This window comes from Erinaceus europaeus, chromosome 5 (assembly GCF_950295315.1).
Source record: "Erinaceus europaeus chromosome 5, mEriEur2.1, whole genome shotgun sequence".
Lineage (NCBI taxonomy): Eukaryota > Metazoa > Chordata > Mammalia > Eulipotyphla > Erinaceidae > Erinaceus > Erinaceus europaeus.
In genome coordinates this window covers 116,432,353-116,452,813 of record NC_080166.1, presented here as the reverse complement: position 1 = coordinate 116,452,813, position 20,461 = coordinate 116,432,353, and the positions used below count along the sequence as shown (strand labels likewise).

At 39.1% G+C, this 20,461-nt stretch overlaps 1 protein-coding gene across 4 annotated transcripts in view; it reads left to right on the top strand.

Moving 5' to 3' along the window:
- FRY (FRY microtubule binding protein) overlaps positions 1-20,461 on the top strand; it is a 495,577-nt gene that overhangs the window by 233,137 nt on the left and 241,979 nt on the right. Inside the window, exon 1 of one of the 4 annotated variants that reach the window (XM_060191650.1) lies at positions 422-675. The exons of the other annotated variants lie outside the window; for them this stretch is intronic. Coding sequence (XP_060047633.1) covers positions 615-675 — 61 coding nt within the window. The 5' untranslated portion in view covers positions 422-614. Of the gene's footprint in view, positions 1-421; positions 676-20,461 lie in introns of those variants that run through there. 4 annotated transcript variants of the gene reach the window in all.

Below are 20,461 nucleotides of genomic sequence, written 5' to 3'. Positions count from 1 at the left end.
GGGTATATAGTTTCTCACAGACTCTTGTCTTCAAATAGGGCTTCTCTGATGTTGGTTTGATCTGTGAGAGTTTAAGCTGTGTGTACTTGCCACGGAGAGCCCCAAGTTCCTAAGGCAATGGCTTATCATCCTTCACTGTGTTTTCTATGCTCTTATTTTTCTTGGATTACAGGAACCCCATACTCGTGGGTTGAATCTGTGGGCAGTGCATGTGTCCAGCATGCATAGAGAGTTTATGATTAGCTGTGTGGACCAGGCTCGTGTTCCTGGAGTGCTTTGAGCAGCTTTACTAATCTGTCAGCATAGTATGTTCTTGTGGATAAATTTAGACCTACGGTCACTGTCTTACTGTGCAGCTAAAAATTGACCCATCAGCATCAACAGCCTGCTGTAAACGAAAGGCCTGTTTTAGCTAGTCTTCTACTGTAGGTCTGGAGCACCTGACTAAAAATATACCTTGGGCCCAAAATACAAGAGCCCTACCTTGCGGTGAGACACTTATGGTGGCAGCGGACAACGGGAGCATGGAGGCCGTCATTATGTTTTTTTGCTTTGGGACATAGTCTGGAGAGCAGGCCCAGACTGTTAGTTTGGGTTTTTTTCACAGCAGGCTCATGGAGATGACAACAGCTTGCTGGAGACGATCCTGTGTGGTGAGCTTCATAAAAGGGCTTGGTAGGTATGAAAGCAAGCGTGTGTGGAGTGGGTCATCTGTTAGTGAATGCAGAGTGTAGGAGGGACTCTCCTAAGGGTTAAGGTGGATGGGGTCAGAGAGCAGTTGCATCATCTATAGGGATTTGCTGATAACATCAGTAAACGTTACAGTTAGGGCTAGTGCCTTTCTAGTTTTCTGCTTAGGAATGCCATGTTTTAGAAGTAATTTTTGTATGAGTCTGTGAAACGAATCAGGGTGTAATAGAATTTTTCTACCTTAAAGTTCCACTTCTAAACTCTAAGCTCATGAAGGTAAAGCACTGAGTTTGAGCTCTGTGCAAATATTGAGTCCTATTCAGTAGGACTCTGTACTGTAAACCTTTCATCTGTGAAAATAGTGTGAAAAAATAATTAGTACTGTCATATATACTGTTACAACAGAAATAGATTTATGCTTGATTTAGTCTAGATGTTAATGCAAATACTCTTATTTATTTATTTTTAAACATGAATAGGCCTAAGGCAGATTTATCATTGTCTCAACCTCCAACGTTTAAAATACAAGAGTGTTTTTTATTACTTATGAACTGAGAGGCAGAATTTCAAGTTGTAGACAATATTATACGTGTCCAAATTGCAAGTTGCTGCTTCCCCATCATCAGAATAGTAGCCTGGTGTGGTCCGGGAGATGGCGCAGTGGATAAAGTGCTGGACTCTCAAGCGTGAGGTCCTGAGTTCGAGCCCCGGCAGCACATGTACCAGAGTGATGTCTGGTTCTTTCTCTCCTCCTATCTTTCTCATCAATAAATAAATAAAATCTTTAAAAAAAAAAAAGAATAGTAGCCTGGTTACATTAGTTCTAGAACAGCGCTGTAAGCAGTATTAGAGTCCTCCAAAAATAATGAGAGGAAATTTCCATGACACGGGTAATTACATGCATCTTGGACACTTATTGTTTAATTTTCTATTTAATGAATGTAGAAAAAGCTCATTTGTAATGGCACAACATAATGCTCTAATAAAGGAGAAATATTTTGTTTATTAATAATTCTGGGGGATAAAAATTACTTGTTAATTATTATACTGCATGAACACTTATGAAAACATTAAATATTTACGTATGACACTACATTTTCTAGAAGTAAATTTTCTATTATTTATTATATTGACCCTTAATCCATGGTATATAAAATTATGACTGTGGGTCAGGAAACTTTTTACCTCTCGAGATATTTTTAAATATATAAAAGTGTGTAAGTGAAATGATAAAAACTTGTGATTTTATGTACTTGTAAAGATGTGGTATCACAATAGGTAGGACTTACATGAAACACTTTATATTTTTGTTGTTTGGTGACTTTTGGACATATTACTAACCTTCACTGTCCACTGAACAAACCATTATCATGTTCTAGCAGCCATCTTCACTCTTTTTTCACTCTCTGCCTTTCTTGCTTCCAATCTATTAACCTACTGCCTAGTGTGGATATGTTGCTGTGAATAAGTAGAGTCTAATCTAGGCTGAGATTATCAACTTTAGATCTGCATACATCAAGAGAATTTTGTATAGCCATTGTATATCCCCATAGTTATATAAACACTTAATACAACCTAAGTCATCTTTATTAAATGGAGTGGCTTCTAAAAAAGGACCTGTGAACCAAGAACTAGTAAATATTTTTTGACATCAACAAATTTAAAAACAAGCCTAGACAAAACCTAAATGAAAGATCTCCCTCCCTCAGTCCATTCATGTAAATTTTGTTTGTTGAGCTTCTGTGATATACCCTGCCCTGGAAGTCCTTTCCTCTCTTTAAATGTTGGAAATGCATTTTGTGTTATTGCATTTATTACCTGATATATTTATACTAGTGTTTTTGTATTACTATGTAATATTTGTTATACAATCCACATTATGCATATTTATATGTATGCATATATCTTTAAAATACAATGAATACTGCAATGTATATGTTTGTATACCTATATGCTATCTTAGTAATAACATATATAAATTAGGCTCTAACAGGTCACTTCCTCTATCAATGGAATCTGGAAGAAAAAGAGCTAAAACTTTGGTTTGTGGCCTTTATTGTCAAAACATGGCAGCTTCTGGCACTGCTTTCTGGTGGCTGTTAACACACTTCTAGTTTTTACTGTTCTCGTTGCCCAGTTAGGTTTTGTTACTGTTGTGTAATGTGCCCTCTCATGCAGACCCAAAAACTCCTGTTTCAAAAGAGTTTTATCACATTTGATGTTTAGCTTAAATATGATTCTAACAAAATAGCTAGAAAGTTGGGTTTGTCTTTCTCAGTCTAACAGAGCATTGTCTGCAAATGACAGCTGTTTGAACAGCTTCTGGAGCCATTTCATTATAACGCACTGTAAGAAATGCACTTTGCCTTGTGACCCAAAGACACACACACACACACACACACACACACACACACACACACACACACACACACACACCTGCAGATACAGTGAAAACAAAAATTTCAAGAAACAGTCTCTATCCTCCTTTGAAGAATGCTATCACTTTTTTCTCTCTGTAATTTTTTAAATTCTATTCATTGGATTCAAGCTGGTTAACACCCACTGAATTGATTTTTTATTGATTGATTGGTCATGATCTACACTATTAATAAATTCTGTTGTAAAGATTCTATAAACTCGGGGGCCAGGTGGTGGTGCACCTGGTTAAGCACACAAATTATAGTGCACAAGGTTCCAAGTTCAAGTGTCTGGTCCCCACCTGCAGGGGGAAAGATTCAGAAATGGTAAAGCAGTACTGCAAGTGTCTGTCTGTCTCTTTCCCTCTCTACCTCCTCCTCCCCTCTCATTTTCTTTCTGTCTCTAACAACAAATAAATGAATAAATAAATAAATAAATAAATGCTTTTTTAAAAGATTCTATAAGCCAGGCATTCTCAATACACTCACAGTCAGCTTCTCTACTAAAATAACGTGTTATTATCCTTCATGTAATATTTCCACTCCTGGGCATATTGGTATTTTGTCAGCCTCCTTCTTGGTTACAGAAATAGCTCTCTTAACAGACTTATCTTGAGTCTTGGGTTGAATGTAGTGTTTCTAAGCTGGAAATAATTAATCACTTCATATGTCATCATGCTTCCATACTCTTTCAGAAAACAAATGTTCACTGAATACTGGGTTCTGAGGTGAGGCTAGAAGAGAAACAAAGTCCTTGTTCTGATGACACATATATGCAGTTGGGGAGACAGGGAGAAAACAAGACCATAATATGTTATCCTATATCAAGAGGGGGACATTCTTCTGCATGGATTAGGGTCAAGCTGAATCAAGGGAACAAAGACTGTCAATACATGAACGTACCAAAAAGTTACTGTCCAGAACAGACTCTAATAAAACTAGTAGTGAGTGAGTGAGCCACCATGAAGTGTTCTTTTCTTCTGTTTTATATAATTCTTTTAAATATTTATTTATTTAGGGTAGAGATAGAGAGAAGTTGAAAGAGAAGCAGGAGATACAGAGGAAGTGAGAGGGAAAGAGACACCTGTAGCACTATTTCACTGCCTGTGAAGCTTCCCCAGTAGGTGAGGACTGGAGGTTTGAACCTAGTCCCAGTGCACTGCAATGTGTATGCTCTAGCAGTTGCATCCATAGCCTGGGCCCTGTTTATATAATTCTTATATCCTCAAGCCCCTTTTCTCTTTGATCAGAAGCCTTCTCTGTCTATCATCAGTTACTTCTAGGTCAACTTTCCATGTTATCATTCCTGAAAACCTTGATCTGGGCCCCAAAGCACAGATCTATCTTTTGGGGTGTGTTTATTATATAATCTGCCTTCCTCTCATACTACCATCTGTGTAAGGACAAAAGTCATGCCTGGTCCCCTTGCAATAGCACAGTGCTTAGGGTACATGTAGATTTAGTAAATATTTGGTGACTAAGTGAAGAAACTAACCAATGTAGGCTCTTCCAGTGGCTATTCAGCCAGACACTGGTGGCATCTTGTGTATAAGGTACACCACCACCCAGCCCCATCCTTATACATTTTTAAAGCCTCAGTGAAAATCTATTTTGTCAGTTGATGAAGCTTCTCATTCCTAGTCATCTGAGGCACCATTTTTCCTGGAAGTTCTCAGGCTAAATTGTAACATGGGTATGAGAGAGCATGTCCATAGCAGTGACATCCCGGCTGCACTTTATTGTTGCCTTGTTTTGTAAGTGTGAATGCCCCAAGATCCACACTATTCAGTCCAACATGCTTAGTTAATCAGGGAGGATGTAGATGAACTTGATAGCTCAGCAGCGAACCTTCAAACTTGTGGCTGAATCTGGCTTATAGGTGGTGGTGTTTTAATCTAATACATTTTAGTTCATGGAGAGATCTAAACAGTAGAGCATAGGATTGGCATGTATAAGTAAGTTCATAGGTTTCATCTCTGTTTCTGGATAGGTTAGAGTTGAACGATGCTCTAACCCTCTCTCGTAAAAGTAAATAAAACTTTTAATATAATATTTTGATAAAATGTATAAACTAGACCTTAACATGTAAAAATCTTTTTTTAACAAATGAGTCTTTTGAAAAATGTTTCACTATGGAATTTTTCAAGCAAGCACAAAAGGAATAGTATAAGAAACATCATATTGCCACCACCCAGATTCAACAATTGCCAAGCTTTAGTTGCATTTGCTTCACTTGTACCCCTGTTCTCTTTGCCAAATATTTCTAATCAAATCTAAGATTTTCTCATTTTATTCAGTCCATTCTTCAAAACATCATATCAGCTTTCTTCCTAGAAACCTACTAGCTCCAAAATGTTCCCCAAATAAAGTCCCTACTTATTGACTCACTCTGCAAGGCTTCAATCCTAATAACAAGAATTAAAAACCTACATTTAAAAGCCAATGGTAAATTGATAAAAAAATTTTATTGGACTTAGGAGTTGATTAAATTTTGTATGTATTCATATATAATTAATTCATTCACATAAAGACTCTATTGAAAAATGAAATAAGTTTAATTTCAACAAATATTTATTGATTCTGCCTGTTACTATACTCTATGCTTGGGATAAAGAAATATATCGTTATAACTTTGAGGCCTTTGCTGTTCCTAGATGAAGAGAAAGTTCGAGAAATGTGTTCAAATATAGGGATGTAGTAGGAAGGAGAGACTCATGACAGATGTCTCCATGCACCTGCTGTGCATTCTCCCTGTTGCCCCTTTCTCATGTCTCCCAGTCATCCTCCTACTCATCCTTTAAGATCAAGGGCAATGGCATTTAATCCACAATATCTGGCTTTTGATGTCCCAGAATAGAAATGACTCTGTTCTTCACTAGATGTTGCACAGGGTTTTGTGTAAGGTGCCTAATTAAAAAAAAATTTTTTTTTTTAAGATAGAGGTGAGAGAGAGAAAAGCATTAAAGCTTCTTTCAATGAGGTGGGGGCTGGGCTGAAACCTGGATCAACATACACATGACAAAACAACACCCTATCCAAGTGAGCCATTTCACCAAACCTTGTTTGTTTGATATTTTATTTATTTGTTTATTTATTTATTTATTTATTTCAACACTAGCCTTGGTTTTGAAGCTTGGGGTACAACTTGAGGGGTTAAGACTATTTGTAAAGCTTTCCTCTATAGAGAAAAATCAGCAACAGAATCTCATTAATTCAAGGGAAAGCAAATGTTAATCACAAGATGCTTTGAATGTGAAAGTTCTGAATACTTGTTATTTACATGCATGTTTAATTTGTACAATTTTATACATGTAGAATAATAGAATTAGAAAGAAGAGCGTGCCCTTGAATAACAGATAAGAAAACTGAAGCCAGTTGACTTAAATCCCCACCTACCCACCCAAAGAAAAAGGTCACACAAATCCACTTGGGGATCCAAACCTTTGGCTCTTTCTGTTTTCTCTACAAAGCATATCAGTTTTGCTATAAGCAAATAACATTAAAAACCATTTTGTCAGCTGGAGTAATTGGTTCCCTTTGCTTTCCTGTCTATTTGCATCAGAGAAGTTAAGGCTATGGCACCTTGCTAACAGTGTTGGCCTGACCTGGGAATGGTTATAAATGCAAATTATCAGTATCAAGCCCTACTGCTGACCCACTGAGTCAGGTGGGGCTCTGCCTTCCAGGTGAATCTGATGTGCAAAGAGCAAAGACAACTGATTGGCATTTCAAATTACAAAAACTTTTCCAAAGCTAAACTTAAATGACTACAAGGTAGCCAGGGAAATAACTTACCTGGTAGAGCATGAGACTTTAATGCCTGAAGCTCTCAGTTCAATCCTTGGATTGAATGTTCTGGAATGGTGCTCTGGCCTCTCTCTCTCATGTGAAACTCTATCACATATGAAATAAATGCATATTTAAAAAAATACAAGGAAAGCTTCCTGTGGAGGGGATGGGGGGCAGAACCCTGGTAGTGGGAATTGTGTGGAATTATACCCCTCACCCTACAGTCTTGTCAATCATTATTAAATCAGTTAAAAAGCATAAAACAATTACAAGACTTTGCCAATATCTTGCAAATTAGCATCAATGAGTTTCAAATAATAGGATTTTTGCTGCATTAAGTGAGCCAGAAGAGGAAGCAAATATAAGGAGAAAATGAGAGAAGGAAGAGAAAATAAATAGCCGGGTAGGGAAACTTGAATCAGGGCAGTTTGATAGTTCTATTAGGTAGAAAAAGGAAGTTGAGATTCAGGACTGTTCTGCTTCTAGCTGGTTATTCAATCTCTTTTGTTGATGAAGAACCTTGAAATGACAATGAAACCTTATCCTCCTTTGCTCACGGATATTGGCAGATACTCTTTGAAGCCCTGATGATAGTACCTGCTTTAAAAATTGGAGGAGAATCTATGTAATTGTAGATGACCGACATATATATATATATATATATTCACTGAAGTATTACCATCATTTCTCTAAGATAAATACTAAAAGGCAACAGAAGAAGAAAAAGGAAAAATTCAGGCTAACTTTCTCTTTATTGAACTATTGAATATTTCTCTCACTGTAAGATAGTCCTTGAGAAATCAAAAACAAAAGATATTTTTGAGAGGTCACAAATTAAACACAGAGAACTGTGTCTTTAAGATCATTTGCTTCTTGTGAGAATAACAACTGGTTAAATGTTATATATATATGTAAAATCAGTTTATAGTCTCTCACTCTCTTTAACCTGTATCATTGATCCTCTATTTTATGGATCCTCAATTCTTGATATATTTTTTTAAATATTCTTAACCTTTTTCCAGTTCCCTCTAATTGTTAAAATGTGCATTCCAATTCAAGAGGCAGGTACAAAAAAGTAGGAAATCCCTATCGCTGGAGGTAGTCTTCCTAGAAAATGACCAACTATACTAATTAATCTCTGGGAAGCTTCATTCTTCAGATAACAATGTATTTATTTTGTCATTCTCCTGAAGTTCAGTAATACTTCATGCCAAAATAAAACCTGTGAGTAAGAGGATGTACTTTATTTAGTCTATCACAGCAACTGATTTACATATATACTATTAAGTTCTTGATTATTTATAACACTATATATTTATTAGGAGTAAAAGTTCACATTCCTTCAAAAGTAAGTTACTTTTACTATGTACTGTGTCCACCATCATAGTGAATCTGTGTTGTCTAATTGGTTGGGGACATAATCAGCATGTGAAAAGCCCCAGGTTCAATTCCTGGTACAGAAACTTATCAAACACACAAGGGTTTCTATCCTAAAGTCAGTCACACCAGGGTGAGTCACTTAACCTCTCTGAGCCTGAATGTCTTATCTGTAGAAGGGACACTGACTTTCTAGGACTCTTGAGGATTAATGAATGGTATTATTTTATAGGTATCTTATAGACCTTGAAACCTGGAGGAATATAGTTCAAGAACTGTGAGGTTATAAAAACAAAATATTAGGGGCTGGGTGGTGGCGCACCTGGTTGAACACACATATTACAATGCTCAAGGACCCAGGTTTGAGCCCCTGGTCCCCATCTGCAGGGGGAAAGCTTTGCAAGTGGTGAAGCAGTGCTGCAGGTGTCTCTCTCCCTCTCTGTCATCCCCTTCCCTCTAGATTTCTGGCTATCTCTATCCAATTAATAAAGATAATAAAAAAATTAAAATGTTGAGAGAGAAAGGAGTATATTTAATTAACAAAAATAGAAGCAACTTTTCACCTTATTATAATTTTATGAAAATTAAATAGAACTTCACATATTAATTTATTCTTCTTTCAAAGCAAAAATTATTCCTGAGCATTCTTACCTGATAGTCTTTTCTTGACCTACTTTTAAAATACAAAGTGATTTAAGAGTCATCCATCTCTTTGCTAAGAAATTTTTTTGTGGGGGGCCTGGTGGTGACACACCTTGTTGAGCGCACATGTTATAATGCACAAGGACCTGGGCTCTAGCCCCTGGGCCCCACTTGCAAGGGGAAAGTTTTGAAGTAATGAAGCTGAGCTGCAGGTGTCTCTCTGTCTCTCCCCCTCTCTATCACCCCCTTCCTCTCGACTTCTGGCTGTCTCTATCCAATAAATAAAGCTAATAATTTTTTTAATTTTTTATTTATATTTTTAACACCAGAGCACTACTCAGCTCTGGCTTATGGTAGTTCGGGGGATTGAACCTGGGATTTCGGAGCCTCAGGCATGAGAGTCTCTTTGCATAAACATTATGCTATCTACTCCTGCCCCCCCAAATTTTTTTTAAATGTTTTTGTGTTGCTCAAACTAATTGTTGCATCTTATCCCAACATTTTCCATTTCTTAATATTATTAAAAGGAAAATAATTCTTTCTATCATACTTGGAGACATTTTTCTTTTTATCCTAATTTAATTAGATGTCTTTCAGGGTTTTCGGTCACTTTGAATACATGCAGTACCTTCTAAACTGCTATTTCTTAAGGCCCTCATAAGTACATTAGTGGACAATTTATTATTGTTTTATACACAATGTGACATGTTCTCACAGTATCTATGTCATCCTTGGTTTGTTATATTTTATGAAATGTTCTTGTAAGGCCAATAGAGAAAATAAGTCCTACAGGAAATCAGAGAAGAGTGACTGTGTGAGAAAGCATGGTCCACTGAAGGGTCCCAGTTCTTGGAGTTTGTCCTAAGAGCCTACAAAATGAATAAAGCACTGAGAACTGACAGAAAGAATAGCATATCCAACTATAACCCAAAAAATTCTTGTTTATTCATTCCTATGTTATTGACACCTAACCTTGAGCTCCCTAGAGTAAAGTGGCTCTCAGTGGACCTCCATTCATCCCTTCCCAAGCCCTCCTTCCCCAGAGTCCTTTGGTATAGTACACCAACCAACTCCAAGTTTCATTTTGTGTTTTCTCTTTCTGTCCTTGTTTCATTGTATTTTTTTTCTTATTAGTGATTTAATAATGATTAACAATATTGTAGGATAAGAGTGATACAATTCCATATAATTCCCACCACCAGAGTTCCATATCCTGTTCTGTCCATTGGAAGGTTTTGTTTACTATACTTTATCCCTCTGAGAATATGGACCAAAGATCTTTATGGAGTGCAGAAGGTGGAAGGTCTGACTTCTGTAATTGCTTCTCCGCTGGACATGGGCATTGAAAGGTCAATCCATATTTCTTGTCTGTTTCTGTCTTTCCCTAGTGGGGTAGGGCTCTGGGGAGGTGGAGTCCCAGGGCACGTTGGTGAGGTTGTCTGCCCAGGGAGAGCAGATTGACATCATGGTACTTGGTGGCTAAAAAGCATTAAGATACAAAGCAGAACTAATTGTTCAATAATCAGGAACCTAAAGGCAAGAATATAGTAGATTTGGGGTCTTCATGTTGGAAGAAGCTAGGAAGTCTATTTTGGTTATATTCCAAGGGGGTCATGGCTTTACTGGTTTTTGCCTATGCTCAGTAGCTAGTATGCAGGTGGGATAAAAGTATTGTTGGGGAAGATGGTGTCAGAGTTGGGAATAGGACTAGAACGCTGGATTTGAGCAGAGAGTAGCTCCCAGATATGGGGAAAGTATGTAAATATTGTTAACTGTAAACCCCATCGATCTGACTTAGGGCCCATGTCTTATCATATCTAGCACAGGAGCCTGTGTAACCTCTGCATTCCTGTCAGTCAGAGCCCACATTCTATGGTCATGACTAGGAACATTCTAGACTGCACTCATTTCAGGACCAGTCTTCCATGAGCATCAGAGTATGTTGACCCAGCCTCCCTTTGGAGCGTGGGACAGTTTCCACCATTGTTGTTGTACATTGAGGGCAAGGTCCTGTAGAGGTCCACTAGAGGGTTTATGGTCTTGTTTGTGATGGAGATGGCCAGTGATGGTGGAGAGAGGGGTCTGCTAGAGGTCTAGGCCCATCATGTCTATGTGGAATCCCAGGATTCCCTGACTAGAGCCTCAGATGATGGGGTAAACATGGTAGTGAGCAAATGGGTCATCATTAAAGTTGTCCAGTCTCTTGGCCTTATTCAGCTTTTGTAGTCTGTTGGTATGCTTCTAAATTCTGCTTATCAGACCTTCTGTTTTGATCATCACATGAGGTTCGCTTGTATTACTTATGATGTGGTCTATTTACATAATCACTGTTTTACCTGGGTCCCACCCTGCCTGCAGGGTATTGGTTTAGTCCCCACTGGTTAGAAGGAAGCTTTCTATGTTCTGTTCGTGCTCTTTTTTTGCTCTGCCCCCTCTCCTAGTCATTTCCTTTCCCTTGCCACTTCTGATGAAGAGATGCATAAAAGGTCATGTATCTGATTAATAAACGAGATACTGCTTCCCAGCTCAGCCATGAGTCCCTGGTCGTCTCTCTACTGCCCGTGAAGCTAGCCCAGCCCGGCAGTAGTCCTTACTTAATCTGACAAGTTTAGATTTACAGTGATTGAGGGAAGTGAAATAGGAAATAGATGAGTAGGGTATCTAGGTCTAAGTAGAAAATATTTGATTAAGTACTTTATGATGTCCATTTTAGTTCTTTCTACTTTCTTGCTGAACTTATTGAGTGCAGACTACTCACACTTACACTTTAAGGTACATATTTTCCCCTAACTTATGGATACATGTGCACATGTTCTCTACCCCTTGGGTCCTGGTCTATATCTAGGTTCTATAGCTTTATTCGGAAGCATACCACCTGAAATAGAACTAAGGAGTTCTATGTTCTAGAAAAGGTCTCACCAGAGTATTGGAGCTGGAGGGTTGACATTGAATGCCTGGCATCTCTAGACACAATCCAAAGTGAAACATGTCAAGGTGGTACTGGTTGCATTTATTGGTTGAGATCAGCTGATGCGGTATCAAGTAGTATGGACCAAAAGAAGCATGGAAGAAAACAAGCAAAGTCCCAGAGGTTCCAGGGCTGGGAGAAATACAGGTTTTATAGAGAATGGGGAAAGTTCCTTGCTGGCTTAGAGTTTAAGAAGGTAACAGATAATTATTATTATAACCAAGTTATTTGGGAACTTGGTTGACTTTGAAAATCCATGGTGAGGATTTGCTATACCATACAAGACCTTACCATGACTTATGTCATTTAATGCTATTTATAAATAGCTATATCTTATATATACTGACAGGATCGATTGCTTCTGGACTCCCTGGTCTAAAATTATAGGTGATTAAATATTTTTTTAATTAACCATTTAAGCTCAGTGTTAGAATTCAGTTTACCAATTTGAAACCTGAAGTGCTTAGATTGAAGAAATATATACTCAGAACTAAAGTCTATGCTTTGAAAAGCTTAAGACATTCAATCTGTTTTTGCCCTCTCATGTTGATTAAATAGTGGTTTATAAGACTACTAGAAGTATATATTAACACCATTCCTGTCACCAGAGGTCTGTGTCCCTACCCTCCACCCCCCACAGTAGAGCTGAAAATCTACCCTCCGCCTGCCAGAGGTTTTTACTTTGGTACAATGCTCCAACTTCCCTTGTTTCTTAAATTCTACCTATAAGTAAGATCATCCAGTATTTGTCCTTTTTTTTTTTTTTTTTTGGCTTATCTCACTTACTGACAGATGAGTTGCTAAGAAATTTGTGGTATATATACACAATGGACTACTACTTAATTGTTAAAAACAATAGTCATCTCTCTTGCTTCATCATAGATGGAACTTTAAGAGAATACACACACACACACACACACACACACACACACACACCCGTGTGTGTGTGTGTGTGTGTGTGTGTGTGTGTGTGTGTATTGCCTCCAGGGTTATTGTTTGGGGTTTAGTGCTGCACTATGAACCCACTGCTCCTGGAGGCTATTTTGTCCCTGTTGTTGCCTTTGTTGTTTATAGGTGTTGTTATTATTATTGTTGTTGTTATTGCTGTCATTGTTGTTGGGTTGGATAGGATAGAGAGAAATCAAGAGAGGAGGGGAAGACAGAGAGGAGAGAAAGATAGACACCTTCAGACCTGCTTCACCTGAACCCCAGGAATCAGTTTTTTAAGACACTAGTGTTCACTTCCACTGTTCAGAATCAGATCCCAGTGATGTTAATATCAGTGGAAGCATTAAGTATTTGGGGGGGTTGACCCTGTGCTCATCTTTTTGTAAATGGTAAAAAAAGCAGTCAAAGATAATCCTCTGTTTTGGGGTCATATACTCTGTGAAGGGAGACGGGGATGCACATCTGAAGGGTATTTTGGTACATGTCCTCTATAGACTGGTTACAATTCTCAGGTTTTTTTTTTTAGGGGGGGAATTAATAGTTTACATTTAACAGTAAATATAGTTGTTGGTACATGTGTAAAATTTTTCAGCTTTCTGCATAACAGTCTAACCCCCCCAGCCTAGGTCCTCAATCATTGTGCTCTAAGACTTGAAGCCCCCTCAGTCCTCAGAGTGCTTTAGTTTGGTGCAATACATAAAACCCAATCCAAGTTCTGCTTTGTGTTCTCCATCCTGTTCTCATTTCTCAGCTTCTGCCTGTGAGTGAGACAATTCTGCTTTTTGACCAGAACTGTCTCATCCATAAAGACAGTCAAAAGGGATGGGCTAGGAAAGCAGGTCTTGCACAAGGTGAGCCTGTCTGGATTTTCTGAGACACCAAGAGAGCACATACTCTTCATTCCTCTTCACACAGTTCCAAACTGTAATATGTTGAGTGTCTCTGGGTAGAAAAAGATCAGGCCTCCTATCCCCTCACCATTTCCTCTTTCCTTTTAGAATGTGATTCAGTCTGGCATAGTATGTACATGTGTACATATATATGTGCGTGCACACAATCTCAGATACATGAAATTGCTGATTCTGTGATGCTGCATCATTAAACTAAACTTCATGTGGGCAGGAGACAAATATCGGGTCTGTTCAGTGCTGCTGCATGTCTGACACCCAGCTACTAAGTAAATATTGGTTGAAATGAGTGCGTGAATTGATAAAAGAGGGCCCATAATGAGCGATGGTACTAATTTCTCTAAAAATTGGCTGAGAAAACTGATTGCTTTTCTATTACGTAGACTGTCATGTTGAGCCTCAGGGCACTTATATGAGGAAACTCATTCTAGCATTTCTTTTTCATTCAGCATTGTGAAATATGTACCTCAACTACAAAATGTGGTCCTGTAGTGGTGAGGGGGTAGTAGTTCTGCAAATCTAGATGATTTAGGTTAATTGTACTGAAGACCTTCACTAGCTGAGGGCAGGCAGCCTAAACACTAAGATTTCAGCTAATGAAATAAAAAATACATATCACATCACTTGTAGTGAGAAACAGATTTAATAAAGAATAATCAAACTGCCAAGGCCTAAAACTACTCCCTCCCACTTCTGTGTATGTGTGTTCATTTGGTGCTAGGATAACTTTTTTTTGTTTTGTTTTGTTTTCGTTTTAGAAATAGAGATGGAAAGAAACTGAAAAAGAAAGACTGGGGCCTGGTGGTTGTGCACCTAGTTGAGAGCAACTGTTAGAATATTCAAGGACCCAGGTTCAAACCTCCAGTCCCCGCCTTCAGGGATTTTGAGTGGTGGAGCAGTGCTGCAGTTGTCTCTCTCTCGTCCTCTCTATCTATTCCTACCCTCTTGATTTCTGGCTCTCTCTATACAATACATAGAGATAATAAAAAAAGTTAAATTAAGTTAAATTGGGGGTCATGCGGTAGCGCAGCAGATTAAGTTCAGGTGGTGAAAAGCCCAAGGAGATGGGTGTAAGGGTCCCGGTTCGAGCCCCCAGCTCCCCGCTGCAGGGGCAATGCTTTGCCAGCGGTGAAGCAGGTCTGCAGGTGTCTTTCTCTCCCCCTTTCTGTCTTCCCCTCCTCTCTCCATTTCTCTCTACCCTATTCAACAACAATAACATCAATGACAACAATAATAATAACCACAACAACGATAAAACAAGGGCAACAAAGGGAGGGAAAAAGCCTATAGGAGCAGTGGATTCATAGTGCAGGCACCGAGCCCCAGTGATAACCTTGGGTGCAAAAAAAAATTAAGTTAAATTTTGGGGGCTGGGTGGTAGAGCAGTGAGTTAAGCACATATGGCACAAAGCACAAGAACTGGAGTAAGGATCCCGTTTTGAGCCCCCAGCTCCTTACCTGCAGGAAGGTCGATTCACAAGTGGTGAAGCAGGTGTCTATCTTTCTCTCCCCCTCTCTGTCTTCCCCTTCTCTCTTGATTTCTCTCTGTCCTACCCAATAACAACTACAACAAGGACAACAACAACAACAAAAATGGGAAAAATGGCCTCCAGTAACAGTGGATTCGTAGTGTAGGCACCAAGCCCCAGCAATAACCCTGGAGGCAAAAAAAAAAAAAAAAAAGAAGAAAAATTAGGTTAAATTTAAAAAAGAAGAGAAAGATCACAGCACTGCTCCACTCTCAGTGGAACTTCTGACGCTGTAGTGTTTCCATGTGGTGTTGGGGCTCGAATCCGAGGCCTGTAGAAAGCATGCACCATACCAGGTTTGTTTCGCCTGCTCTAAAGCTGATTCTGATAGGCATAGACACTACGTGATATAAGAAATTAATCATTAGCATACAGTAACATAATAAAATTATTATTTGATTTTCACCATCATTACTGCTTGGGACTAAGTAAATTCATGATGACTCCACCACTGCCTGTGGCCATTTTTTCATATACATATGGAGAGAAGGGGGCGGAATAGAGAGGAAGGGAGAGAGAGGGAGAGGAGAACTTGTAGCACTGTTCTACTGCTCAGGAAGCTTCCCCTGCTGCAAGTGGGTCCTGGAACTTGAAGCTAGGTCCTCATGAATTGTAACATGTCTCTACAGAGTGTACTACTGCCTGGCCCCTAGTAAAACTATTTTACTACAATTATAGATATCAAGTTACTATTACTACTAATGAATAATATAATCAAATGGGAATGTCCCAGTGAAAGAAGGGAAATACCTCTTAAAACCATAGAATTGAACCAAATAGAAGCAAAATTGGAAATTAAAATGATAAAATATCATCAGTAAGATCCATTTAAGACAAAAGAAGCCTACAGAGAAATTTTAGAACATGTTTAATCCAAAAATCAAACCGTAAGTGAGAAAATATAGGAGGCAAGTTCCGCGAAGCTGTAGTAATTAGAGGTTGAATCAGTATCCGCAAGTGTTCCACCCACACACTCACCTCCCTACTCACCCAGCCCCAGAAGCACTGGTTTGAATGAGTTTCTAGGAACATCAAGCTGTTGTAGGAAAACAGAAAGATGAGACATAGAAAGAAAAGTAAGGGTGTTGGGTGGTGGCACACCTGGTTGAGTGCACATGTTAACAATGTCCAAAGACCCAGGTTCAAGCCCCCGGTCTCCACCTGCAGGGGGGAAACTTTGCAAGTGGTGAAACAGGGAGGCAGGTGTCTCTCTTTTTCTTCTCCCTCTCTGTCTTCCCCTATCCTCTCAATTTCTGACTTTCTCTATCCAGTAAATAAATACAATTTAAAAAACTAAAAAAAAAAAAAAGCGAGGAAATAAAATAGATGGATTGAAGATAGCCAGTTTATCAAACAGTTTTTATCTTTTTGACTTATTATTTTTGTATGAGATGATTTATTTGTATGAGATGATTGATTATTTTGTATGAACACTACTCAGCACTGGCATATAGCAGTGTTGGGGACTGAGTGTGGAGCCTCAGACCTTGCCAGTCCTGTACTCTAGCATGCTGAGCTATCTCCCCAGCCCTGTGAAGGTTTTTTTTTTCTCTCTCCCTTAATTTTTATAGAGGTAAGGTTGTTTTATAGGACTGTGTATTTTAGGTGTAAATCTCATGCTTTTCCTTGATGTGTGTTACACACCACACCCACCACCAAAATGGCAATATCCCCCACCAAATCTATTTGCCCCCTCAACCGAGTGACATCACTCATAGGTGGAACTTAAGAAACAAAAACAGAAACGGAAAAACCAGAGAGAGATTTAGAGTACTATGGTCTGTTGCAGCAGAGCCAAGGACTCTAAAGTGGGGAGGCAGGAGGGAACTGGGTAGATGTTAGAGAACCAGTGCACGATGGATGGTGGAGGATGATTATGCTGTTATAATAAGCAGTCTTTATTTATTTATTCATTTATTGCCACCAGGGTTATTGTTGGGGCTTGGCACTGGCACTATGAAACCACCACCCCTGGCAACCGTTTTGCCCTCCCCCCCCATTTTCTTATTCTTTCTATTTTATTTCATAGGACAGAGAGAAATTGATAGGGAGGGGAGACCAAGCGGGAGAGAGAAAGATAGACTCCTGCAGACCTGCTTCACCACTCATGAAGCATCCACTCTGAAGGAGCAGAGGCTTGAACCTGGATCTTTGTGCATAGTAGCATGTGTGCTTAACCGGGTATGCCACTGTCCAGCCCCTATCTTACTAGCTTCAAGTGAAAAGGGCTTTATTTCTTTTCCCATTCATTTCCATTTTGCCTATTTTCTTGAGAACTATTTCTGCAATTGCTCTTTGCTAAAATGCATGCTTTTGAGAATTTCTTTTTTTTTTTTCTGTTATACACTGACTTCTCTGTGTACTATGAAATTCATGCTTCAATTTCAGGGTTTTGTATAGCTTTTTAGACATGGTCAGATAAACAGATTGTACATTAAAAGTGCTAAATCTAAGCACAAAGTTGTATTCCATTATGTATATATACCACATCATTAGACACTTGGGTTGTTTTTATATCTTTTCCAGTGTAAATAGCATTGCAGTGTGCATAAGTGTGTATGTATGTGTTCAGATTAGTGTGTATTCCCTAAATAGATACCTAGCATTGGAATTTCCAAATCATATGGTGGTTCTACTTTTAATTTTTAGTAACCTCCATATTCATATCCATAGACGATGGACAAGCAGTGTATGAAGGTTTCTTTTCCTTCACACCTTCACCAGTACTTGTTTTGATATCTTTAACCTAAGTCATTTTCACAGGTGTCAGGTGGGAGCTCACTGTCCTTTTAATTAGCATTTTGCTGATAAGTGGCAATATGCATTTTTTTCCATGTGCCTATTGGCCATCTGTTTGTCTTTCTTTCTAAGTGAAGTATCTGTTAAGCTCTTCTTTTTAGATTTTGATGGGGACGTTTATATTTTTACTGTTGACTGTTGGAAGTTCTTTTTTTTTTTAATTTTTTATTTAAGAAAGGATTAATGAACAAAAACATAAGGTAGGAGGGGTACAACTCCACACAATTCCCACCACCCAATCTCCATAACCCACCCCCTCCCATGATAGCTTTCCCATTCTCTAGCCCTCTGGGAGCATGGACCCAGGGTCGTTGAGGGTTGCAGAAGGTAGAAGGTCTGGCTTCTGTAATTGCTTCCCCGCTGAACATGGGCGTTGACTGGTCGGTCCATACTCCCAGTCTGCCTCTATCTTTCCCTAGTAAAGTGGGTCTCTGGGGAAGCTGAGCTCCAAGACACATTGGTGGGGTCTTCAATTCAGGGAAGCCTGGCCAGCATCCTGGTGGCATCTGGAACCTGGTGATTGAAAAGAGAGTTAACATACGAAGCCAAACAATTTGTTGAGCAATCATGGATCCCAAGCTTGGAATAGTGGAGAGGAAGTGTTAGAGAGGTACTCACTGCAAACTCTAGTGTACTTCTGCTTTCAGGTATGTATTTTGCAGTAGTTTATGGACACGTGTGCACATAAGCTCTCTCTCACAGAAACTGGTGTATATCTAGGTTATGGGATTTTTTTAGAAAGTGAACTACCTGAGATGAAATTAGAGTGTACTATGAAAGGAAAGGTCTCACCCGAGTAATGAAGCTGAAGGGTTGTCATTCCACACCTGAAGTCTCCGGACACAATCTGAGCTGAAGCATGTTGAGGTGGCAATCGTTGCGTTGGTTAGGTTGTGATCGGCGGATGCAATATTATTTGGTTTGGATTGGGAGATGCATACGGGAAAGTAGGCCCTATCCAAGGGTTCCAGGACTGGGGGAAGTAGGGGCTCTATAGTGGAGATGTGAGGTTCCTGCTGTCTTAGGGTTCCAAAAGACAATCGTTAGTTAATGTTATCATCACATTATTTGGTAATTGGGTTAACTTTGAAAAGTCCTTTTGTTATGGTTTGCTGTACAGTATCCAGTATCTTGTATATAGCTGTGCTATTGGATGCTTCTAATCTACTTGGTCTAGGCTTTTGAGAGAGTCCGCATATCAAATACACAGCCTATATATTAAAAAGATTCAGTTTGTGTTTTGAGAAACTTTGAGACATACAATTGATTTTCCCCCTCTCATATTAATTAACTACTGATTTATATGTCTACATTTTGCTAGGAGTGTACATAAAAACCATTCCCACCACCAAAAGTCTGTGACCCATCCCTCCCACCCACTCCCACCCCCCACTGGCACAGGAAGCTGCATGTCTACCCCTCACCACTGGGTTTTTACTTTGGTGCCCTACTTACAATTTGATCAGGTCCTGCTTTTAGTTTCCCTTTCAGATCTTCTTAGTCAACTTCTGTTGATGAGTGGGATCATCCCATACTCATCTTTATCTTTCTGACTTAGTTCACTTAACATAATTCCTTCTAGCTCTGTCCAAGATGGGTCAGAGAAGGTGGGTTCATTGTTCTTGATAGCTGCATAGTATTCCATTGTGTATATATACCACAGCTTTCTCAGCCACTCATCTGTTGTTGGGCACCTGGGTTGCTTCCAGGTTTTAGCTATTATGAATTGTGCTGCTATGAACATAGGAGTACACACCTCTTTTTGGTTGGGTGTTATGGAGTCCTTGCGGTATAACCCCAGGAGAGGAATTACTGGATCATATGGAAGGTCCATGTCTAGCCTTCTGAGAGTTTTCCAGACTGCTCTCCACAGAGGCTGTACCAATTTACATTCCCACCAGCAATGGAAAAGGGTTCCTCTGTCCCCACAGCCTCTCCAGCATTTGTTGCTGCTGTCCTTTTTGATGTATGCCATTCTTACAGGAGTGAGGTGGTATCTTAGTGTTGTCTTAATTTGCATTTCTCTGACAATCAGTGACCTAGAGTAGTTTCTCATATGTTTGTTAGCCTTTTGGATCTCCTCTGAAGTGAATGTTTTGTTCATATCCTCTGCCCATTTTTGGATGGGGTCATTTGCTTTTTTGGTGCTAAGTTTGCTGAGCTCTTTATATATTTTGGTGATTAGTTTCTTGTCTGATGTCTGGCATGTAAAGATCTTCTCCCATTCTGTGAGGTGTCTCTCTGTTTGTTTAATAGTTTCTTTGGATGTGTAGAAGCTTTTCAATTTGATGTAGTCCCGGAAGTTCTTTATATATCATATTTATTATCCTCTTGTCAGCTGTATGGTGTGTGAGTATTTTCTTCCATTCAGCAGGATGCCTTTTAGTTTCCCTG